General features: G+C 38.4%; 1 protein-coding gene across 3 annotated transcripts in view; it reads left to right on the forward strand.

Moving 5' to 3' along the window:
- DOCK11 (dedicator of cytokinesis 11) overlaps nucleotides 1-21,171 on the forward strand; it is a 923,283-nt gene that overhangs the window by 257,804 nt on the left and 644,308 nt on the right. For all 3 annotated transcript variants that reach the window (XM_053699249.1, XM_053699251.1, XM_053699250.1), the window contains exons 17-20: nucleotides 5,926-6,110; nucleotides 6,204-6,269; nucleotides 12,772-12,864; nucleotides 15,761-15,884. In XM_053699249.1, the coding sequence (XP_053555224.1) occupies nucleotides 5,926-6,110; nucleotides 6,204-6,269; nucleotides 12,772-12,864; nucleotides 15,761-15,884 (468 nt within the window). The remainder of the gene's footprint in view (nucleotides 1-5,925; nucleotides 6,111-6,203; nucleotides 6,270-12,771; nucleotides 12,865-15,760; nucleotides 15,885-21,171) is intronic.

A 21,171-nucleotide genomic window follows, 5' to 3' on the forward strand; every position in this document is an offset into this window, starting at 1 on the left:
GTGGAAGCCACAGCTCTGGTGGAATGAGCTGTAATTCTTTCAGGAGGCTGCTTTCCAGCAGTCTCATAAGCCAATCGGATGATGCTTTTCAGCCAGAAGGAAAGAGAGGTAGCAGTCGCTTTCTGACCTCTCCTCTTACCAGAATAGACAAAAAACAAGGATGATGTTTGTCTGAAAACTTTAGTTGCTTTTAAATAGAATTTTAAAGCACGAACCACATCAAGATTGTGCAACAGTCGTTCCGTCTTAGAAACTGGATTAGGGCACAGAGAAGGATCAATGATTTCCTGGTTAATATTCTTATTAGAAACCAACTTTGGAAGGAAACCAGGCTTAGTACGCAAAACAACCTTATCTGCATGGAACACCAGATAGGGTGAATTACACTGTAAAGCAGACAATTCTGAAACTCTTCGAGCAGAAGAAATAGCTACTAAAAACAAAACTTTCCAAGATAATAACTTAATATCTATGGAATGCAAAGGTTCAAACGGAACCCCTTGAAGAACTGAAATAACTAAATTTAGACTCCATGGAGGAGCCACAGGTCTGTAGACAGGCTTGATTCTAACTAAGGTCTGTGCAAACGCCTGAACGTCTGGCACAGCTGCCAGACGCTTGTGTAACAGGATAGACAGAGCAGATATCTGTCCCTTTAAGGAACTGGCTGACAGACCTTTCTCCAAACCTTCTTGGAGAAAAGACAATATCCTTGGAATCCTAACCTTACTCCACGAGTAACCCTTGGATTCACACCAACAAAGATATTTCCGCCATATCTTACGTTAAATTTTCCTGGTGACAGGCTTTCTGGCCTGTATCAAAGTATCTATAACTGATTCAGAAAAACCCTGCTTAATTAGGATTAAGCTTTCAATCTCCAAGCAGTCAGTTGCAGAGAAACTAGATTTGGATGCATGAAAGGACCTTGGAGTAGAAGATCCTGCCTCGATGGCAGTTTCCATGGTGGGACCGATGACATGTCCACTAGGTCTGCATACCAAGTCCTGCGTGGCCACGCAGGCGCTATCAGAATTACCGAAGCCTTCTCCTGTTAGATTCTGGCTATTAGCCGAGGGAGAAGAGGAAACGGTGGAAAGACATAAGCTAGACTGAATGACCAAGGCGCTATTAATGCATCTATCAATGCCGCCTTGGGATCCCTGGATCTGGATCTGTAAAGGGGAAGTTTGGTGTTCTGACGGGACACCATCAGATCCAACTCTGGAATGCCCCAAAGCTGGGTCAGCTGAGCAAAAACCTCCGGGTGGAGTTCCCACTCCCCCGGATGGAAAGTCTGACGACTTAGAAAATCCGCCTCCCAGTTGTCTACCCCTGGGATGTGAATTGCAGATAGATGGCAGGAGTGATCCTCCGCCCATTTGATAATCTTGGATACTTCCTTCATCGCTAGGGAACTCTTTGTTCCTCCCTGATGATTGATGTACGCCACAGTCGTGATGTTGTCCGACTGAAATCTGATGAATTTGGCCTCTGCTAGTTGAGGCCACGCCTGGAGCGTATTGAATATCGCTCTCAGCTCCAAAATGTTTATCAGGAGAAGAGATTCTTCCAGAGACCATAGTCCCTGAGCCTTCAGGGAGTTCCAGACCGCACCCCAGCCTACCAGACTGGCATCGGTCGTGACAATGATCCACTCCGGTCTGCGGAAACTCATTCCCTGAGACAGGTGATCTTGAGACAACCACCAGAGAAGAGAGTCTCTGGTTTTCTGATCCATTTGAATTTGAGGAGACAAATCTGCGTAATCTCCATTCCACTGTTTTGACTTCCTGACCTTTGTCAGAAAGATTTTCATTTCTACCAAGTCTATTAATGTTCCTAGAAAGGGAACCCTTGTGAGCGGGGACAGAGAACTCTTTTCTACGTTCACCTTCCACCCGTGAGACCTTAGAAAGGCCAGAACAATGTCCTTATGAGCCTTGGCTCTGTGAAAAGACGACGCCTGTATTAAGATGTCGTCTAGGTAAGGTGCTACTGCAATGCGCCGCGGTCTTAGTACCGCTAGAAGGGACCCTAGCACCTTTGTGAAAATTCTGGGAGCGGGGGCCAACCCGAAAGGAAGGGCCACGAACTGGTAATGTTTGTCCAGAAAGGCGAACCTTAGGAACTGATGGTGATCTTTGTGGATAGGAATATGTAGGTACGCATCCTTTAGATCCACGGTAGTCATATATTGACCTTCCTGGATCATCTGCAAGATTGTCCGAATGGTTTCCATCTTGAAAGACGGAACTCTGAGGAATTTGTTTAGAATTTTTAGATCCAGAATTGGCCTGAAAGTTCCTTCCTTTTTGGGAACTACGAACAGGTTTGAGTAAAAGCCCAGTCCTTGTTCTGCAATTGGAACTGGGTGTATCACTCCCATTTTTAGAAGATCTTCTACACAGCGTAAGAACGCCTGTTTCTTCGTTTGGTCTGAAGACAAACGAGAAATGTGGAACCTTCCCCTTGGGGGAGAATCCTTGAATTCTAGAAGGTACCCCTGAGCAACTATTTCTAATGCCCAGGGATCTGGAACATCTCTTGCCCAAGCCTGAGCAAAGAGAGAAAGTCTGCCCCCTGCTAGATCCGATCCCGGATCGGGGGCTACCCCTTCATGCTGTCTTGGTAGCAGGAGCAGGCTTCTTGGCCTGTTTACCCTTATTCCAGCCCTGCAAGGGTTTCCAGGTTGCTTTGGGCTGTGACGCGTTATCTTGCTTTGCGGCAGCAGAGGTTGCATCAGGTCCGCTCCTGAAGTTGCGAAAGGAGCGAAAATTAGCCTTGTTTTTGGCCTTAAACGGCCTATCTTGTGGAAGGGCATGGCCCTTTCCCCCAGTGATATCCGAAATAATTTCTTTCAGCTCTGGGCCGAATAGGGTCTTCCCCTTGAAGGGAATATTTAACAGTTTCGTTTTGGATGACACATCCGCCAACCACGACTTGAGCCAAAGCGCTCTTCGCGCCATGATGGCAAAACCTGAGTTTTTTGCTGCTAACTTAGCTAATTGCAAAGCGGCATCAGTGATAAAAGAATTAGCCAGCTTTAGAGCATGAATTCTATCCATGATCGTATGAAGTCTCCCTTTGGAGCGACTCCTCTAAGGCTTCGAACCAAAAAGCCGCAGCAGTAGTTACCGGAATAATGCAGGCAATTGGTTGAAGAAGAAAACCTTGCTGAACAAAAATTTTCTTCAGCAATCCTTCCAATTTTTTATCCATAGGAACTTTGAAAGCACAACTGTCCTCTATTGGTATAGTTGTACGTTTAGCAAGTGTTGAAACAGCCCCCTCTACCTTAGGGACCGTCTGCCACGCGTCCCGCCTAGGGTCGTTTATGGGGAACATTTTCTTAAAGATAGGAGGGGGAACAAAGGGTACACCTGGTCTCTCCCACTCCTTAGTCACAATATCCGCCACCCTTTTTGGGATCGGAAATGCATCAGTGTATACAGGGACCTCTAAAAACCTGTCCATTTTACACAATTTTTCAGGGACCACCATGGGGTCACAATCATCCAGCGTAGCTAAAACCTCCTTAAGCAGGACACGGAGGTGTTCCAGCTTAAATTTAAATGCTAAGGAATCTGACTCTGCCTGCTGAGAAACTTTTCCTGTGTCAGAAATTTCTCCCTCAGACAGACCTTCCCTCACTGCTACCTCTGACTTTTGTGAGGGTACTACAGATAAATTATCCAAAGCTTCAGATTGCTCATCCTCTGTATTTAAAACTGAGCTATCGCGCTTTTTTGGAAAAACTGGCAGTTTGGATAAAAATGCTGCAAGGGAATTATCCATTACTACTGCTAATTGTTGTAAAGTAATAGGGGCCAATGTGCTAGAGGTACTAGGCATCGCTTGCGCGGGCGTAACTGGAGTAGACACGTGGGGGGAGGAAGGAGGACTATCCTCATTACCCTCCGTTAAAGAATCATCTTGGGCAGCATTTTTAATTGTCACTGGATGATCTTTAAAATGCTTAGATGTTTTGGCACACTTTAAACATAAATGCAATGGGGGTACTGCCATGGCTTTTGAACATAATGAACAAGGTCTATCTGAAGGCTCAGACATGTTTGACAGACTCAGACAACACTAAAATATCGAAAAAAATACTTTTTGAAAAAACGTTACTGTGTCTTTAAATAATAAAAAACACACACTTTTTTACGTAATCATTAAAAAACATCCGATCTTAATGAAATTTTCACAAAAACAATCAACCCCTTAATGCCCAAACCGGAGCAAAATGAAGTAAACAACCGGTTAACCCACTACAGTACAATGCCACAGTCTTTGCTGTGGCTTTACCTTCCTCTAGGGTTATTTGTAGGTGCAAATTAAGCCTCCCTGAAGTCCTCCTGTACTCTTAAGGCTCTACACGTGAAGCTGCATGGAGCTGTGTTGCAAATCAACTGCGCAATTGAGGCGCGAAATTGAGGCCCCCTCCTTCATTACTCCAGAGTTATGGGGCCTTCTGAGTCAGATTAGGTGTCTTACAAAATGCCAGGCATAAAAAAGTCCCCAAAAAGTGTTTCCAACATCTAAAACGCTTAATAAATATAAGATTACCTTAATAAAGTAATCGATTTAGCCCATCACAGTGTCTGTCAGTATTAAAGCCCTTAACTGAAGCCATCATTCTATACTGTGTCTCAGAAAATGGCTTACCTTCCCTCATGGGATCTCTGTCAGTCTTCTAGCACTACCAAGTCTTGTTAGAAAAAGTGACTGAACATACCTTAAGCAGTATAAGCCTGCAAACTGTTCCCCCCAACTGAAGTTCTCCTGTACTCAAAAGTCCTGTGTGGGAACAGCAATGGATTTTAGTTACAACATGCTAAAATCTTTTTCCTCTCAGCAGAAATCTTCATCACTTTCTGCCTCAGAGTAAATAGTACAAACCGGCACTATTTAAAAATAACAAACTCTTGATTGAAGAAATAAAAACTACAAATCTAACACCACAAACTCTTTACCCTCCCGTGGAGATGCTACTTGTTAGAGCGGCAAAGAGAATGACTGGCGGAGCGGAGCCTGAGGGGAGCTATATGGACAGCTTTGCTGTGTGCTCTCTTTGCCACTTCCTGTAGGGATTGAGAATATCCCACAAGTAAGGATGAATCCGTAGACTGAATACACCAAGTAAGAGAAATTATTATTTCAGATGATTTAAAATTTGGTACACAATGCAGCAGTGCAGCCAGTAATACTTGGTTGGAGGTATTAGTAGCAGAAATAGCAAGGTTCTTATGCTACTTTACAGATCAACTAGAAGCTGTCCAAAAGAGGGCTACTAAAATGGTACATGGTCTAAAATGTAAAACGTACAAAGAAAGACTCTATGGGGCTGATTCATCAAGCTCCGTATGGAGCTGTATGCAGCTGTTTGCATGCAAGCCTTCAGACTCGCCGGAAACAGGAGTTAAGAAGAGGCAGTCTTAACTCGTCGCATATGATCGGGTTGATTGACAGGATGACAGCCCCTGCTAGCTTAAAATAATAGTAGGGATAGTTTGATTTGTTAAAAAAAGACTGTTTTTGCTATTTGGAATGAGACCTAAGTCATAAGAAAACAGGATAGCTGAGGAGAGCGGGGCCTGTATTTATCCATTTACCATTACTTGTTCAGTCTACTGAAACTAATAAGATGCTCTCTGCCAGATCACATTGTTTCTTGTCATGTAGATATCACATGATTATATGTATGACTCTAATTATTAACAATTTAGGATTTTTGTGAGAAAAATAATAGAACTACATAAGACATACAATGGTACATAACAAAGACAAGCATGACATTTTCTGAGTTATGGTACCGTAAAGGTTTTCTAGTTGGTCTTGCGTATAATATTATTTATTTAGACTGTGATTTTAGGTTTGTGTAATTGCGTCTCCCAGCAGCATGTTGACTTTATTTTTCAGACTGTGTCACCTCTTCCTATGTGCCTGTCAGGCCATATGATAAAGAGAACCAGAGAATTGCAGTAGAAGTGGAAGAGTTTGTTCCGGAAGTGACCAAGTACTGTTATCCATTCACGGTTTACAAGAACCATTTCTATGTATACCCAATGCACTTAAAATATGACAATCAGAAAACCTTTGCCAAGGTAATCACAGCAGTTTCAGACAGCTTCAAAATGATTCCAAGTTTATGTAATACTGAATTCTAATTTCTTTCTGTTAATGGGTTCTTTTTTCAGGCAAGGAACATTGCTGTTTGTGTCGAATTCAGAGATTCAGATGAGCCAGATTCACAAGCACTGAAGGTTTGTCCATACATTAAATGGTTATGAGAAACAGTAACTGGGTCCTTCACTGAATACAGTATAAACTATGATTTTTAAATAATCCAAATCCTGGAAAAAGTTGGCAGGAAAAATGTGGTTGGCCATGGGACAAATCTAACATAAAGAAGGATACATTTCAGGTTCCAAAGTATGTGCAACCCAAGACAGTGCTTAAAGGGACATAATACCCATATGCTAAATCACTTGAAAGTGATGCAACATAACTGTAAAAAGATGACAAGAAAATATCACCTGAGCATCTCTATGTAAAACATATATTTTACCACAAAATGTATTCAGCTCACAAGCGTAAGTGCTGTGTAAACAGTTATACTTCAGCTGCTGTCCAGCTGCAAGTTTTAAAAACAGTAGCCAATCAGCATTAGCAGTGCTGAGGTCATGCTTTGCCTTGCTGTGATCTCATGAGATTTCATATAACTTACTTAAACTGAATAGGAAAATAACATGACTGTGCCTGCACATTCCAGATACACACTCCCTTGCAAGTCCTGACACAAGCATCCTGACTGGCTGCTTAAAGTCCTTTACAATGGGTTGTGAATACTTTGGAAATTTGAGGTAAAATATCATCCATTTTTACATAGAGATGCTCAGGTTATATTTTCGAATCCGCTTTTTACAGCTATGTTGCATCACTTTCAAGTGCTTCAACATTAGTGTATACTCAGGCAGTGTTATGTATTATATTGAGTGCTCAATAGACCCTAACCATACTGACCCTTAAGTAAAATGTATGTATTCCCATGCTTTAAGCTGACATATATCATGTAATTGTGAGTAGAGGTGGCTTTTATATGCCACTGAATTTTACATTCAGAATGGGGTTATATTGTAAGCAGTTACACACAAGGAAGGTTATAACCAGTGATCAGTGATTGTCTAAGGGGAGGAGTGGTTGTATATTTAAACAAAGTTTTAAATCCATTCCTATAGAAGTTTGGTATAAACTACTAAACCCTAATAACACTTGAGGCTTTGACCTCTCAACAATTTTAAAAGAGTGCTAGATGGCTCCCACTTGGATTGAAACTTACAACACCAGACATTTAACTATTGTACTATTAACCTATACATATCTTTACTTAAAAATATCAGCCTACCTTTTTTGCAGTAGCAAACATAGCATTTAGAAGTAGCTAATCTCAGTTTCATAAAAAAAATATACATTTACCGTTAGATTCCAAGGAGAGAATGTAGACAGGATGTTCCTTACTCATTTTGATCATGTGTTACTGAGCAGTAATCACATAATTAGTAGGGATGGGCTATGTTTTGCAACATTCGAAAATTGAAAAGAATTTTAACACATTTGTTACGGCTAGATTACGAGTTTTGCGTTATGAGGGGTGCAGTGCTAACTTGCACGTTATTGGCTAACTTGCACGTTATTGTCACCGCTCACTTCCCTACAGCGCTGGTATTACAGGTTTATAAAAACCCGGCGTTAACAGGCAAGAAATGAGCGTAGAGCAAAATTGAGCTCCATACCGCACTCCAATACCAGTGCTGCTAAAAGCCGCAGTGAGCTGGTTTTAGGTTCTCTTGCACAATTTCCCCATAGACATCAATGGGGAGAGCCGGCTGAAAAAAAGTCTAAAGCAGCATAAAGCTCAGTAACACAGCCCCATTGATTCCTATGGGGAAACAAAATTTATGTTTACACCTAACACCCTAACATAAACCCCGAGTCTAAACACCCCTATTCTGCCCCTGACATTGCCGACACCTACATTATATATTGAAGTGATTTCTAAAAGAAAAAACTAAGGGGACGCGCTGTAGTGGAAATAACAGTGATATAAAATTACTAACCCTTTGGTGTCTGGTTCAAATTAACATCTAATTAAATAAATCTATATAGCAAAAATATATATTGTGAATCTCAAGTGTGCAAACAATTTCTAATCTGTGACAGTTTTTGCAATTGTGATATAATGATATGACAAAAAATAATGCATAAAAAACAACATAGACAGAAAACAAGGAGTATATATATATATATTTAAATGTATATATATCTCTCAGTGTCCATGTAAAAAGAAGTCCACTTCAAAATAAAAAATGTATGGTTAATAAGTGTTCAAATGTGTCCAAATAAAAGAAAGTCCACTTCAAAAAAAGGATATAGTGTCATATGTGTTCGAATGTAAGGCTTGCTCCGCTTGTGTCCACGGTGTGATGGATCAGGAAATCTAGGAGGAGGAAAAGACAAGGGGCGCCAACATAGTGTAAATCAATATAAAATTTATATAAAACAATAATTTGCATAGAATCTATTCACAAATAGAGTGGCACCTTGAATCAACTAGGTGCGTGCGTGCAGGCAGGCAGGCTGACATTCAGGACCAGCAGTCAGTACGCTGGAGGTCTCACCCGGGAGATATGCCTGATGAAACGGTCCTTTACGGACTGAGAAACGCGTAGCAAATAAATATCCTGTTTTTATTCAGACCTGTTTTTTTCTATTTTATTACTGCTGCTTGCAGTTCTTTTATCCAGTTGGATTTTCAAACACGCACTTTCTTCTATACTGATGCTGTCAGTTTGCCTGGGATCAAACTCGATCGTGTGAGCAGCACTTTGGGAAAAACTAACACAGCCGTTTGAATTCCTCCATTGGCGATCCGGCTTTCTCCATTATTCACAGCTGTTTTGACACCTACATTATACTTATTAACCCGTAATCTGCCACCCCCAACGTTGCTGCCACTATAATAAACATATTAACCCCTAAAACGCCGTACTCCGGCATCGCAAACACTAGTGAAATATTATTAACCCCTAATCTGCTGTCCCTAACATCGCCGCCCCTACCTACATTTATTAACCCCTAATCTGCCGCCCCCAACGTCGCCGCCACTATGCTAAATTTATTAACCCCTAAACCTAACCCTAAATCTAACCCTAACACCCTCTAACTTTAATGTAATTAAAATAAATCTAAATAAAACCTACTATTAATAACTAAATAATTCCTATTTAAAACTAAATACTTACCTATAAAATAAAACCTAAGCTAGCTACAATATAACTAATAGTTACATTGTATCTAGCTTAGGTTTTATTTTTATTTCACAGGCAAGTTTGTATTTATTTTAACTAGGTAGACTAGTTAGTAAATAGTTATTAACTATTTACTAGCTACCTAGTTAAAATAAATACAAATTTACCTGTAAAATAAAACCTAACCTGTCTTACACTAACACCTAACATAACACTACAATAAAATAAATTACCTAAATTAAATATAATGACCTAAATTACAAAACCCCCCCCCCACTAAATTACACAAAATAAAAAAAACTAATTATCAGATATTTAAACTAATTACACCTAATCTAATAGCCCTATCAAAATAAAAAAAAACCTAGCCTAAACTAAACTACCAATAGCCCTTAAAAGGGCCTTTTGCGGGGCATTGCCCCAAAGAAATCAGCTCTTTTACCTATAAAAAAAAATACAAACACCCCCCAACATTAAAACACACCACCCACACAACCAACCCCCCAAATAAAACCCTAACTAAAAAAACCTAAGCTCCCCATTGCCCTGAAAAGGGCATTTGCATGGGCATTGCCCTTTAAAGGGCATTTAGCTCTTTTTGAAGTGCCCAAACCCTAACCTAAAAATAAAACCCACCAAATAAACCCTTAAAAAACCTAACACTAACCCCCGAGGATCCACTTACAGTTTTGAAGACCGGACATCCATCCTCAACAAAGCCGGGAGAAGTCTTCATCCAAGCAGCAAGAAGTCCTCAACGAAGCCGGGAGAAGTCTTCATCAAAGCCGGCAGAAGTGGTCCTCCAGACGGGCAGAAGTCTCTATCCAGACGACATCTTCTATCTTCATCCATTCTGGAGCCTACATTCCAGAAGAGCCATCGGAAGAAGAGGATGCTCCACGTCGGATGTCTTGAAGATGGACCCGCTCCGCGCCGGATGGGTGAAGATAGAAGATGCCGTCTGGATGAAGACTTCTGCCCGTCTGGAGGACCACTTCTGCCGGCTTGGATGAAGACTTCTCCCGGCTTCGTTGAGGACTTCTTGCCACTTGGATGAAGACTTCTCCCGACTTTGTTGAGGATGGATGTCCGGTCTTCAAAACTGTAAGTGGATCTTCGGGTGTTAGTGTTAGGTTTTTTTAAGGGTTTATTGGGTGGGTTTTATTTTTAGGTTAGGGTTTGGGCACTTGAAAAAGATCTAAATGCCCTTTTAATGGCAATGCCCATACAAATGCCCTTTTCAGGGTAATGGGGAGCTTAGATTTTTTTAGTTAGGGTTTTATTTGGGGGGTTGGTTGTGTGGGTGGGGGGTTTTACTGTTGGAGGGTTGTTTGTATTTTTTTTACAGGTAAAAGAGCTGATTTCTTTGGGGCAATGCCCCGCAAAAAGCCCTTTTAAGGGCTATTAGCAGTTTAGTTTAGGCTAGGGTTTTTTTTTTTATTTTGTGGGGGCTTTTTTTATTTTGATAGGGCTATTAGATTAGGTGTAATTATTTTAAACATCTGTTAATTTGTTTTTTTATTTTGTGTAATTTAGTGGGTTTTTTTTGTAATTTAGGTAATAGTATTTAATAAATGTAATTTATTTAATTGTAGTGTAAGGTTAGGTGTTAGTGTAACTCAGGTTAGGTTTTATTTTACAGGTAAATTTGTATTTATTTTAGCTAGGTAGCTAGTAAATAGTTAATAACTATTTAGTAACTAGTCTACCTAGTTAAAATAAATACAAACTTACCTGTAAAATAAAAATAAACCCTAAGCTAGCTACAATGTAACTATTAGTTATATTGTAGCTAGCTTAGTTTTTTTTTATAGATAAGTATTTAGTCTTACATAGGAATTATTTAGGTAATAATAGTCATTTTTATTTAGATTTATTTTAATTATATTTAAGTTAGGGGGTGTTAGGGTTAGGGTTAGACTTAGGTTAATGGGGGTTAATATATTTAGTATAGTGGCGGCAATGTCCGGAGCGGCAGATTAGGGGTTAATAAATGTAGGTAGGTGGCGGCGATGTTAGGGGTGGCAGATTAGGGGTTAATAATATTTAACTAGTGTTTGCGATGCGGGAGTGCGGCAATTTAGGGGTTAATATGTTTATTATAATGGCGGCGATGTCGGGAGTGGCAGATTAGGGGCTAATAATTTTATTTTAGTGTTTGCGATGCGGAAGGGCCTCGGATTAGGGGTTAATAGGTAGTTTATGGGTGTTAGTGTACTTTTTAACACTTTAGTTATGAGTTTTATGCTACAGCTTTGTAACGTAAATCCCATAACTACTGACTTTAGATTGCGTTACAAATCTTGCGGGATAGGCTGTACCGCTCACTTTTTGCCCTCCCAGAAAAAGCTTGTAATATCGGCACTATGGAAGTCCCATTGAAAAAAGACTTTACGCAAATTGCGTAAGTTAATTTGCGTTACGGCCAAAAAAGTGTGTGGTACAGCTTTATTGACAAGACTCGTATTAGCAGCTGTAGTGAAAAAGCAGCGTTATAACCCATAACACTGCTTTTTCACTCATAACGCAAAACTCGTAATCTAACCATAGGTAATAGTATTTCTAATGCTTTTTTTAAATGCAATATTCAAAATAGAAACATTCTAATTGATATATTTGTATATATTATGTATCAATTTACTAAATTCCTTACCGCATGAACTATTAAACTTCTGAATAGTATTTATTAAATCAAATGTTACATTCGAAATTTCGAATGTGGATATTCGATTTCATTATGAACATTCGAAAATGAAAGTAACATTCGATTACCGAATTTTAATGGTTTTCATTTTTATCAACATTCGATTTCCAAAACGAATGTACACAGGGCAATTCCTTGTACCAAACGAATTACATTTTTAGCACATTTGCCCATCCCTAATAATTAGCAATAGATGTAGGTGCTGCAGGTGGCCGATTCTAGCACTTGTGTAGAAGTTTCACTTACAGGGACAGTAAAGTCAAAATGAAACTTTCATGATTCAGATAGAGCATGCAATTTTAAACTAATTTCTAATTTACTTTTATTATCTAATTTGCTTAATTCTCTTTGTATCTTTTGTTGAAAACAGTACCTAGGTAGGCTCATGAGCATCATTCTAGTATTGAGAGCTAGCTGATTGGTGGCTGTACATATATGCTGTTTGTCATTGGCTCACCCGATGTGCTCAGCTAATTCCCAGCATTACATTGCTGCTCCTTCAATAAAGGGAATGAAGCGCTTTTTTTTTTTTTTTTTTTTTTTTAGTAGAAGTAAATTGAAAAGCTGTTTAAAATTGTTGCTGAATCATGAAAGAAAAACAATGTGGCTTTGATATTGCTTTAAGTATGAACACTGGTATATTTTAGTTTATATAGAATCCAGCAACACCTAGCAAAAAAGCATTGGGTAACATGATGTTTGTCTTGATTTAAAAAGATTGTGCAAATTCTTATACTTTCTGTATTTTTCTAGTGCATTTATGGAAAACCTGGAGCTCCTCTATTCACCACAAGTGCCTATGCTGTTGTCTTACACCATAACCAAAGCCCAGAGTTTTATGATGAAGTAAGATTTTTTTTTAATGTATTTTACCTTTACCTTGTGTAGTTTTCAGCCTCCCTGACATCCAGATAGAAACCATTTATATTTAAAATACAGTGCATTTTGTTTATGTAACATAATATGGTCTCAAAGTTTCTGCTCACATCACAACTTGAAAAAAAGTCAGGTTTACCAATTACATAAAATGATCTTTAAAGGGGCGTAATACACAGCAACTGTATTCTAGCAAAAAAAAAAAAAGTTTAATAATGTATGACAAATGAATATCCCTGTGATGAATAAACCATTTTTTTCTGTGTGAGTTGTCCCTGTCAGCCAGTAAGCAGTTCCAGAGCCAAGTTGTAAATGATCATGCAGTTCCTAAATGTTTCATATACAAGTGGAAAAACTACTGTTTGTTCAATTAGTAAGAGCAGATAAAATAAAACATGATTGTGCACTGCATTGTTCTTTACTATGGGACCGATTTAAAGGGACAGTCAACTCATTTTTTTTTATTGTTTTAAAAGATAGATAATCCCTTTATTACCCATTCCCCAGGTTTGCACAGAAAACACGGTTATATTAATACCCTTTGTACCTCTGTGATTATCTTGTTTCTAAGCATCTTCTGACAGCCCCCTGATCACACAACTTTATTATCTATTGACTTGCATTTAAGCCAATTAGTGCTTAGAATCCACGGGCATCAGCACAATGTTATCTATATGGCTCACATGAACTTGCTTCCCTGATGTGAAAAGCAAATACAAAAGCATGTGATCATGGGGCTGTCTTTAGGGACGTAGAAACAGACAGAAATTTAGAGGTTTAAAGGTTATAAAGTATATTAATATAACCATGTTTTTTGTGCAAAGCTGGGGAATGGGTAGTAAAGGCATTATCTATCTTTTTAAATAATAACAATTTTTGTGTTGACTGTCCCTTTAAGAAGCAGCGTATGCTGCTGTTTCCACGGAAACTTAAGTTATGACCGCTGCTCCTTAACTCGTCTGCTACCTCTGAGGCGGCAAACAGCAATCATCCCAATTGGATATGATCTAGATGATTGACACCCCCTGCTAGCGGCCGATTGGCTGCGAATGTGCAGGGGGCGGCATTGCACAAGCATTTTACTAGAAATTAGTTTGCAATGATGCGTATGCTGTCGGAATTTATCAATGTGGGGCGGACATGATCTGCTGCAGCGGATCATGTCCGCCCGCACATTAATAAATCGGCCCCTATGTATGAAGGAGGATTTGATTTTTTTTATTAGTTTAATACCTTTTTTAAAGGGACATATTACACAAGAAACCCCAAATTTTTCTTTCATGATTCAGATAGAGAATACAATTTTAAAAAAGTTTCCAATTTACTTCTATTATCTAATTTACTTTATTCTCATGTTATTCTTTTATGAAGAGATATCTAGATAGGTAGCGTGCACATGTCTGGAGCACTACATGACAGGAAATAGTGCTGCCATCTAGTGCTCTTCTTAATGTATAACATTGTTGCTAAACTGCTACCATATAGTGCTGGAGACACGTGCACACTCCCTCCTGAGCTTATACTCCTGAGCTCATCTTCCTGCTTTTCAACAAAGAATAACAAGTGAACAAAGCAAATTTGATAACAGAAGTAAATTGGAAAATTGTTTAAAATTGCTCTATCGAGTCATGAAAGGAGAATGTTGGGTCTTATGTCTCTGCAGTTTCTTAACCCAGCAACATGTTAAAGGGACATGAAACCCAATTTTTTTTTTATTTCGTGATTCAGAAAGAGCATGTAGTTTTAAACAACTTTCCAATTTACTTCTATTATTTAATTTGCTTCCTTCTCTTGTTATTCTTTGCTGAAAGGGTTATCTCTGAAAGCTCAGGAGCAGCAAATAACCTAGGTTCTAGCTGCTGATTGGTGGCTGCATCTATATACTGATTGTCATTGGCTCACCCATGTGTTCAGTTAGAAACCAGTAGTGCACTGCTGCTCCTTCAACAAATGATACCAAGAGAATGAAGGAAATTTGATAATAGAAGTAAATTGGAAAGTTGTTTAAAATTGTATGTTCTACCTAAATCATAAAAGAACATTTTTGGATTCATGTCCCTTTAAATAATGATTGCTTAGATCAGCACAGCAACTCACATCTGGCCTTTGATTGGCCACAGCAAAGGTGACATGATAAACATATTTAAGGGTTATATTCATGGACTCCCCTGCTTTAAGTGAAACCCTGCAACATTTTCTTTTGTTAAAGGGTCTTTTTATTATTCCTCTTACCTTTGAGCAACTCTGAAAAGATCCACATAGAAAGATTTTAAAGAAGGTTAAAGGGTTATGTAACCCAAAAGTTTTCTTTAATGATTCAGATAGACCATGAAATTTTAAACAACTTTCTAATTTACTTATCCAATTTCTTCAGTCTCTTGGTATCTTTTGTTGAAAAGCATAATGTACGCTTAGGAGCCAGCTCATTTCTGGAGCACTATATGGCAGCAGTTGGAAGAATCTTATCCATATGCAAGAGCACTAAATGGCAGCACTATTTCCTGTCATGTAGTGCTCCAGGTGCCTACCTAGGTATCTCTGCAACACAGATTATCATGGGAACAAAGCAAATTTGATAATAGAAGTAAATTGGAAACTTTTTAAAAATGTATGCTCTGTCTGAATCACAAAATAACATTTTATTGGGTGTTTGTATCCCTTTAACTCTGTTATTAAACTTGTTAGTAATTTCCAAGATCTCACATGAAATAAAATCACACTCTTCACCTGTATAAAACACTTCATTCAAAATGTTTTTGTGTGAAACTTACATTCAGTGCAATAAATCTTTAGAGCAATTTAACCGAAACACAAATTAGCAAGAGAAAATATATCTGTAAACTAACAGGAAATAATGTTTTTCCAGATCAAACTTGAACTTCCTCTTCACCTTCATCAAAAACACCATCTGCTTTTTACCTTTTACCATGTTAGCTGTGACATCAACTCAAAGGGGAGCAGCAAAAAGCACGATAACCCGGAAACCACGGGTACGCACCTTGTGAGGTTTTTAATGCGTGACATTTATTATTTTTATTCTGTTACCCAGCACTATTTAATGTCATTTATATGAAAGAGCTATAAAGGATCAATATTAAAATGCTCTAATGTGCTAGAACCTTTTATTATTGCACTTATGCTAGAATAGAAATATAACTGCAACAACAGGGATTAAACAATCAGTAATACACTGCCAATCCGCTGAACACAGACAAGAATTAGTTGTTATTCACATATGCTGCACCTGATTGGCTCAGCAGCTTTGTCCAGCTCTCCTTTACAGCTGTTTTTAGCTATCGCCTAGGTTTAGAGTTCTGCGTTAGCCGTCAAAACCAGCGTTAGGGGGTCCTAACGCTGGTTTTGGCCGCCCGCTGGTATTTAGAGTCAGTCAGGAAAGGGTCTAACGCTCACTTTCCAGCCGCGACTTTTCCATACCGCAGATCCCCCTACGCCAATTGCGTAGCCTATCTTTTCAATGGGATCTTTCTAACGCCGGTATTTAGAGTCTTGGCTGAAGTGAGCGTTAGAAATCTAACGACAAGACTCCAGCCGCAGAGAAAAGCCAGGAGTTAAGAACTTTCTGGGCTAACATCGGTTCATAAAGCTCTTAACTACTGTGCTCTAAAGTGCACTAACACCCATAAACTACCTATGTACCCCTAAATCGAGGCCCCCCCACATCTCCGCCACTCTAATAATTTTTTTTAACCCCTAATCCGCCGACCGCACACCGCCGCAACCTACATTATCCCTATGTACCCCTAATCTGCTGCCCCTAACACCGCCGACCCCTATATTATATTTATTAACCCCTAATCTGCCCCCCCCCCCAACATCGCTGCTACCTTACCTACAATGATTAACCCCTAATCTGCCGACCGGACCTAACCGATACTCTAATAAATGTATTAACCCCTAAAGCTAAGTCTAACCCTAACACTAACACCCCCCTAAGTTAAATATAATTTTAATCTAACAAAATAAAATAAATCTTCTTAAATAAATTATTCCTATTTAAAGCTAAATACTTACCTGTAAAATAAACCCTAATATAGCTACAATATAAATTATAATTATATTGTAGCTATTTTAGGATTTATATTTATTTTACAGGCAACTTTGTATTTATTTTAACCAGGTACAATAGCTATTAAATAGTTAATAACTATTTAATAGCTACCTAGTTAAAATAATTACAAAATTAACTGTAAAATAAATCCTAACCTAAGTTACAATTAAACACTACACTATCAATAAATTAATTAAATACAAATACCTACAAATAAATACAATTAAATAAACTAACTAAAGTACAAAAAATAAAAAAAGAACTAAGTTACAAAAAATAAAAAAATAATTTACAAACATTATAAAAATATTACAACAATTTTAAGCTAATTACACCTACTCTAAGCCCCCTAATAAAATAACAAAGCCCCCCAAAATAACAAAAATGCCCTACCCTATTCTAAAATAAAAATTGAAAAGCTCTTTTACCTTACCAGCCCTTAAAAGGGCTTTTTGCGGGGCATGCCCCAAAGAATTCTGCTCTATTGCCTGCAAAAAAAACCATACAATACCCCCCCCCCCCCCAACATTACATTGCATGTTTTTTTTTTTGCAGGCAAAAGAGCAGAATTCTTTGGGGCATGCCCCGCAAAAAGCCCTTTTAAGGGCTGGTAAGGTATAAGAGCTTTTCAATTTTTATTTTAGAATAGGGTAAGGCATTTTTTTTATTTTGGGGGGGCTTTGTTATTTTATTAGGGGGCTTAGAGGAGGTGTAATTAGCTTAAAATTGTTGTAATATTTTTATAATGAATGTAAATTATTTTTTTATTTTTTGTACTTTAGTTAGTTTATTTAATTGTATTTATTTGTAGGTATTTGTATGTAATTAATTTATTGATGGTGTAGTGGTAGGTTTAATTGTAACTTAGGTTAGGATTTATTTTACAGGTAATTTTGTAATTATTTTAACTAGGTAGCTATTAAATAGTTATTAACTATTTAATAGCTATTGTACCTGGTTAAAATAAATACAAAGTTGCCTGTAAAATAAATATTAATCCTAAAATAGCTACAATATAATTATTATTTATATTGTAGCTATATTAGGGTTTATTTTACAGGTAAGTATTTAGCTTTAAATAGGAATAATTTATTTAATAAGATTTATTTTATTTTGTTAGATAAAAATTATATTTAACTTAGGGGGGTGTTAGGGTTAGGGTTAGACTTAGCTTTAGGGGTTAATACATTTATTAGAGTAGCGGTGAGGTCCGGTCGGCAGATTAGGGGTTAATACTTGAAGTTAGGTGTCGGCGATGTTAGGGACGGCAGATTAGGGGTTAATACTATGTATTATAGGGTTTTTGAGGCGGGAGTGAGGCGGATTAGGGGTTAATAACTTTATTATAGTAGCGGTGAGGTCCGGTCGGCAGATTAGGGGGTTAATAATTGTAGGTAGGTGGCGGCGACGTTGGGGGCGGCAGATTAGGGGGTAATAAATATAATATAGGGGTCGGCGATGTTAGGGGCAGCAGATTAGGGGTACATAGGAATAATGTCGGTTGCGGCGGTGTCCGGAGCGGCAGATTAGGGGTTAATAATAATATGCAGGGGTCAGCGATAGCGGAGGCGGCAGATTAGGGGTTAATAAGTGTAAGGTTAGGGGTGTTTAGACTCGGGGTACATGTTAGAGTGTTAGGTGCAGACTTAGAAACTGTTTCCCCATAGGAAACAATGGGGCTGCGTTAGGAGCTGAACGCTGCTTTTTTGCAGGTGTTAGGTTTTTTTTCAGCTCAAACGGCCCCATTGTTTCCTATGGGGGAATCGTGCACGAGCACGTTTTTTAAGCTGGCCGCGTCCGTAAGCAACGCTGGTATTGAGAGTTGCAGTGGTGGTAAATTATGCTCTACGCTCCCTTTTTGGAGCCTAACGCAGCCCTTCTGTGAACTCTAAATACCAGCGGTATTTAAAAGGTGCGGGGGAAAAAAAACATGCGTAGCTAACGCACCCCTTTGGAGGCAGAACTCTAAATCTAGCCTATGTGTTTTACCCTCTTTGAGTGCACAAATAGCTTCCTGCAAATTCACAACCATACGGATCAAACCTTGTGTTTTTTTTTATGCTTATTTCTAAAAAAGAAAAAGACAACAAAATCTGTGACTGTAATGCACTTTAATAGCTTTAAATATGGAAAACAAGTAAAAATGTGTACATTTGTATATAAGAAACATCCAACCTTACAGGTACTGTTTTTATTGAATATTAATTGTATACTGTACTGTGCCACCGTTAAACTAAACGTAGCGCTATTGCACACCTAATGTTCGTTAGTTCAAACATGTTTTCATGTTTTTAAACACTTTGACAAGTGAAATCAAAGCTAAAACAGCCTAGCACTGCTTTAAAGCAGTTTTCATTTTACAGCGTTTTCCCTAACCTGCTGTATTAGCGGGGTATTCCTGTATAATGATTTTACCGCAAGACTTTACAGAAAAGTCCAGCACTCATATCTAACATTTACTTACTGTACTAGTGACGTAAATCTTGTTTGAAATATAATTAGCCCTTTCAGCAGATAATGCTAAAAGTAATTGCTATTTCCTGAGAGGTTATAAAGAGGAAAATCCTAGCACCTGTTTTAGACACATTGGTTGTTTCTCTAAATAACACTGGACAACTACCAACTAGTAGGGTGAGTTTTTTTGTATTGGATAGAACCCAGGACTCAAATAAACTTATGCTGGGGAGTAAGGGGATGAAATGGAATTATTAAGGATGCTCCAGAGGTCTTTATATTCCTTTGACATTCATGTCTTACCTATAAAAGGGTAGGGTAGCGTGATGTATTCAAAGCTTATTAACAGTATATTAGTTGCTTAAATATTGAAAATTTAAATGTAAATGTTTAGTGCCTATAAAGCAAAGGGCATAATCTAGTTGTCCTTCTATGCGGAGGCCAGATATGTACATTTTTAAATGAGCCATTAGATGGAGTCTGTACTTGTACCACAAATTGAAAACACCAACATTTTACAAAATTAATCTAAAAAATGGTCTCTTTAAATTTCATTAACCAATGAGAAAAAAAATATTCAAAAAAGCTGAACAATATCCCTAAGGTTGACTTGTATGTCGGTCATATACAAGCCTAAGGGAATGAAAGATATATTTGGTTTCCTCTGATACTTTGAAGTGTTTGTCCTTTTTAGGGGGTTGCACAGGTTAGGTTATATGTATAGAAAATAAATATTCTGGTAACAACTATGCCCCCTGATTTGTTGACAACACCACAATTTATTTACAATTACATAGACTGGTCCCACAGTTAGAATGGTAGGGCTGTCTTTAAGAATGTAATTTGCAATGGAAGTCCAAACATAAGGAAAACAAAACACTCACTCACCCTTCTTCATTAGATGCAGGGGCTGAATTGCTCTCTTGTCAGCAGTTGCTTATGCCTTTGGATGCTGTGTATCACAGACATTCAGATATTGGGAAGCTGTCCTTCCGTAGGTATAACCAATGTATGGGGCGTCCAGTGAGAGAGAGTGTTTGTAAAGCTGCTGGAAGCGGTATTGTGCCAGGACAAACCACTCAAAAATAAAATGAGCAAATACTTCCACACAGGTGGATAGGATCCAGCAGAAAATGGACCGAGTAAATAAGTTTAAAAGTCTCTTTATTTTGTATCCATAAAAGTATACTATGATCAGTCACAGAGAATAAATTTACAATATCACAGCCTCAGACTTGTCAGCCTAGCAGCTCAAAGTCTAATACTCCAACATGTTTTGTGCTGTTACAGCACTTCGTCAGGGACGACGAAGTGCTGTAACAGCACGATACATGTTGGAGTATTAGACTTTGAGCTGCTAGGCTGACAAGCTTGAGGCTGTGATATTGTAAATTTATTCTCTGTGACTGATCACAGTATACTTTTATGGATACAAAATAAAGAGACTTTTAAAAAGTCGGCAGCTGCTACAGAGTGCCGTCAACCAAGCCCATGATCTAACACAGCTTGTTCTCCACAGCCCTCGGACTAGCACGGGGTAATATGGGGATGGCTAATATGTAAATATCAGAAGATATACATAAGTCTTTCAGGACTCCTACAGTTTGGTAGTATTAATTTTACTCTTTCTATATCCACCATCTATATATATTCATTTACCACAAACACTTTACAAATGGCAGTTTAAGTACTATTGTTCTATTGCATTTAAAGAAGACTTAAAGTACAATTATTGCTTAGAATTGTTCGGCTTC

Source organism: Bombina bombina, chromosome 1 (assembly GCF_027579735.1).
Source record: "Bombina bombina isolate aBomBom1 chromosome 1, aBomBom1.pri, whole genome shotgun sequence".
Classification (NCBI taxonomy): Eukaryota; Metazoa; Chordata; class Amphibia; order Anura; family Bombinatoridae; genus Bombina; species Bombina bombina.